General features: G+C 36.4%; 1 protein-coding gene across 3 annotated transcripts in view; it reads right to left on the reverse strand.

The window, feature by feature from the left end:
* Window positions 1-574: 574 nt before the first annotated feature.
* LOC119574966 overlaps window positions 575-5,000 on the reverse strand; it is a 9,670-nt gene continuing 5,244 nt past the window's right edge. For all 3 annotated transcript variants that reach the window (XM_037922265.1, XM_037922263.1, XM_037922264.1), the window contains 3 exons: window positions 4,156-4,605; window positions 3,475-3,602; window positions 575-766 (listed from right to left, as the gene is read on the reverse strand). In XM_037922265.1, coding sequence (XP_037778193.1) covers window positions 676-766; window positions 3,475-3,602; window positions 4,156-4,605 — 669 coding nt within the window. In that variant the 3' untranslated portion in view covers window positions 575-675. The remainder of the gene's footprint in view (window positions 767-3,474; window positions 3,603-4,155; window positions 4,606-5,000) is intronic.

The raw sequence follows: 5,000 nt of genomic DNA on the forward strand, positions 1-5,000 counted from the left end.
AGTATTTCGTATTAAGTAAATAATTATTTTCTGTTAGAATGATGCGATTATAGAAATGATAAAACAATAAGGATGGTGATTATAGGCAGAAGAATGAGTTAATGTTAACAATATTGTTAATAAGGAGTAATGAAGAAATTATCACTAAAGACAGACTTGGAGATGCAAAGGATTATAATCTTCATTATCATCTTTGTTACTATTGCTACTGCTATTGCTACTGCTGTTATTATTACTACGATTGTTATCAATGTTTACATCATAATCTCATTGACATCATTATCGCCATCATCATCACTATGATTGCCAACATCATTATGCTCACCATTATCATTATCGTAACAGCGCAATCATACTAATTATCAAAACTGACATTGTCATTGTCATTTTTTATTATCATTCCAGTCATTACTATCTCATCATTTCATCACAGTCGGCTGTTTTACAATAACTTTTTTTTAATCATTATTAATGTAATAGTAATGTATACAAAATATATATATATATTTTATAATCATGTTTCCGTGCTAATATCATCAATTGTTTTTAAACAGGACTTCAAACACAAAAAAAAAAACAGCAACTCACAACAATCTTTACTAATACACACACACCACTAACACTATGCAATTAACAAGCTTCATTACACTTAACACAACACCCTGAAGGTTTCGCTCAGCAGAATTCCCAGTCTATGTGATCTGGATGACGACATGCTTTCGGACACGCGAATCTCACTTGAAAGCTCTCGGGATGCTTGCTGTAGCTGGGGGGGGGGAGGAACGGAGCAGATGTGTTTATTTGTGACAGGTGTTTGGGGGAGGAAATAGTAACAGGGTGTGTGTGTGTGTGTGTTGATAGATATATAGATGGATAGATAGATAGATAAAAATGTATGTATAGAGATAGATGTAAGTTTACTATTATTATTATTATTATTGTTATTATTATTTATTATTGGTTTTATATTATTATTACTATTATTATTATTATTATTATTATTATTATTATTATTATTATTATTACTATCACTATTATTATTATTATTATACACACACACACACACACACACACACACACACACACACACACACACACACACACACACACATATATATATATATATATATATATATATATATATATATAATATATATATATATATATATATATATATATATATATACGAGAGAGAGAGAGAGAGAGAGAGAGAGAGAGAGAGAGAGAGAGAGAGAGAGAGAGAGAGAGAGAGAGAGAGAGAGAGAGAGAGAGAGAGAGAGAGAGATGAAAGAAAGAAAGAAAGAGAGAGAGAGAGAAAGAAAGAGAAGAGAGAGAAAGAAAGAGAGAGAAAGAGAGAGATTCTGTGCTTCATAAACCCTCACTAGACTTATGACCACAAACAAAACATTTATGGAGCATCTGAGACCCGCCGAAGTGGCACCACTGGGAGGGCCAAAGGAGGCCATCATAAGGGCAAAGGGATACCACTCAAAGGGCCAAACATGCACCACTGGAGGACCACTTAAGAGGACCAATTGAAGGGCAGATGAGGCACCCGTTAAAGGGGCCAAATGGGTTATATTTCAAGGGCTAGAGAGATGCCATTTAAAGGGCCAAAGAGACGCCATTTAAAGGGCCAAAGAGACATCCTTTAAAAGACCAAAGTCACGCCATTTAAAGGGCCAAAGACACGCCTTTTAAAGGGCCCAAGACACGCCATTTAAAGGGCCAAAGACACGCCATTTAAAGGGCCAAAGACACGCCATTTAAAGGGCCAAAGACACGCCATTTAAAGGGCCAAAGACACGCCATTTAAAGGGCCCAAGAGACGATATTAAAGGTCCAAAGGGAAATATCAAACATTCAACAGGGTACCCTTTAAAGAACTAGAACTAGCCACTAGATAAGCCCCCCCAAAAAAAAGGAATTGCCGAAGGAACAGAACTGGAAAGGTCAGGAGTAGTGTTCATGGGCGGCACCTTTTCCCTTATCCCGGCCCTGTGGCTGTCAGTGCCATTTTGGTTCGCTGGCGATTACACAGATTGCTTTGTTAAGTCACTTAGAGTTGCAAACCTTTTTAAAAAATGTAATTCTTAACAGCTATTAACATTAACCTGAACAGTTAGTTTAAACAATGATCACTTATTATACAGTGTTTTTAACAGTTTTTAACATTTATGTCTAATTGGAAACCAACGCTATTTACTTGAAAGAAGGAAATCGTCCAGTATTTTTCTTGCTCTTAATTAATGATTGTTTTCAGCTAAGTACACGCGAATAACTATTAATTCCTAACCACTAATTCCTAACAAAACAGCGATTTCTGAAAAGCTAATTGACAGTAATGGTCGAATTGTGGACCTTGATTTAATGCGGATTTTTTTTTTTTATTCATTTCTTTTTGTGTTATTTTGGGAGTTCATTAGTAAAACGTTGAGGTTATAATATTCATGATGGTGATCACGAATGATGAATATGATCAGAGCAATGATGGCGATGATGCAAAAAATAATATTAACACTAATGGTAAGGAAAATTTCAGGTCGGAGTGTAAATATTTAATTACGAAAAAATCAGTGATGTTGATATCTTCGCTAACGCATCAGGTACATAATGTTTTCTGATATACTTAAAAGACGCAGATGTTTGAAAATTTAATTCAAATCGCATAAGTAGAACTAGATCGACGCGAAACTAAGTGATAATGACGGTGGTGTTGAAAATTGTAAAGTTGATGATGATCCTAATGGTAATAATAATGATAATTATAAAGTTAATAATAACAAGGATGGTAATAATCGTGATGATGATATTGGTAATTATAATGCGCATGATTATAGTAATCAAGATGATAAAGATGGTGATGATGATGAGGAGGAGGAGGATAAGGATGAGGATGATGATGAGGATGATGATGATGACGATGATGATGATGATGATGATGAGGAGGAGGAGGAGGATGGTGGTGATGGTGATGGTGATTGCGACGATGATGACGATGCCGATGACAATGATAATTATAAAGATGACGATTATGATAATGATAATTATAGTGATCACGCTTATGATACAGATGATAAGAGTTTTAACAATGCAGACACTAATAAAAACAACCACATTAGTAAAAAATAATAATAATAATTAGACATACCTAACATATCATATACATGAATATCTTCACAATGCAAAAGATGTATTTAACCGGTTTCGATTATATCCGAAACCGGTCAGGTACAGCTTTTGTATTGTGAAAATATTCATTCTCATTCATACCTTTTCTCTAAATTTATTGTGAAGATATTCACTCTAATTCATAACTTTTTTTTTCTAAATTTGTTGTGAAGTTATCCATTTTCATTCATAACATTTTTCAAATTTTATTGTAAAGCTATTCATTCTCATTCATACCTTTTTTTTTTAAAACTGTCAACATGAATGCAGTTCATGCCACATTTTTTTTTGTGTGTTACTTACTCTTTATTTCCCACAAACGACCGTCCCACGCGCTGTGTCGGAAAGGGGGTGAAACCCTCGGGAAATTTCTCGCAACAGAAGCTACTGTGGGTAATGAGGTCAGCCTTAAACCTGTTCCATAGCACGATCTGTAGAAGGGAGACGTTTTGCGTTGTGATAATGAAGCGAGTTGGGAGTGGCATGTTGTGGTGCCGTTATATGCGGGTTATGATGATAGTCTTATGTATATTCTGGTTATATGATTATATTACTTGAAAGGCAGTATACGTAATATAATCATATGATTATCACAATATACGTACGATAATACTATCATCATTACCCGTATATAACGGCATCAAAACGTGGCACTCACAACTCACTTTAGTATGATGATGATGATGATAATGAAGATGATTATGATTATGATGATGATGATGATGACGATGATGACGATGATGATGATTATGATAATGAAGATGATGATGATGATGATGATGATGATGATGATGATGATGATGATGATGATGATGATGATGATGATGATGATGACGATGATGATGATGATGATGATGATGATGATGATGATGATTAAGATGATGATGATGACGATGATGATGATTGATGATTAAGGATGATGAATAGATAAATCAAATACAACAAAAATTAATCTCTGAAATAATAATAACTCCTAAAACTCACAGCCAATACTCCTTGGTCATTCTCATCCTTATGGCGCGTCGAACCCTTTTCCATGAGGGCATTTCTGGCGTCGACGAAGGAGGCCCTGCTGTAGGAAAGGGCCTCTGTACCTCCTCCGTCTCCTCCTTCTTTATCTCCTCCTCCTCTTCCTTTGTCTTTTCTGTCACTCTTATCTCCCTCGTCCTTCCCTTTGCCACTTCCTCCTCCTTCTCCATCCTCTCCACCTCCTCCTTCCCCCTTTCCACCTCCTCCTCCTTCCTTTCCTCCTCCTCCTCCTTCCTTTCCACCTCCTCCTCCTCCTTCTTCCCTCTTCCTATCCACAATATCCATCCGCATGCCCCACATCCCCCCCATGACGTAGGCGCAGTGGTTGTGGTGGTCCCTCATGACGTGGAAAGTGCGGTTCGTCTCCAGCCACTGGCGGACGGCGGCTGTCTCTCGCTCCAGGATCTGCGTGGAAGGAATCCGGTCCAGGTATTGTTTTTTGATTGTATTGTTTTTGATTTGTGATTGTTTTATTATTGCTTTTTTATTTGTTATTATTATTATTTTTTTATTATTATTATTATTTATTATTATTTATCATTATTTTTTTATTATTTAGCTTGTATTTTTTTTTTATTATTATGTTACCATCATCACCCTCAATCCATCTTCATCACCAGCATCACCACCAAAGCCATCCTCATCATCCTCATCACCACCAACCAGTCCCCATCATCTTCATCCCTATCATCACCACCAACCCCTCCTCACCACCATCACTTTCAACCAATCCTCTTCACCATCATCACCCTCAACCCAACCTCACCAACAACACCAACCCTCCATCACCACTATCACCA

This window comes from Penaeus monodon, chromosome 7 (assembly GCF_015228065.2).
Source record: "Penaeus monodon isolate SGIC_2016 chromosome 7, NSTDA_Pmon_1, whole genome shotgun sequence".
In the NCBI taxonomy this organism is placed as follows: Eukaryota; Metazoa; Arthropoda; class Malacostraca; order Decapoda; family Penaeidae; genus Penaeus; species Penaeus monodon.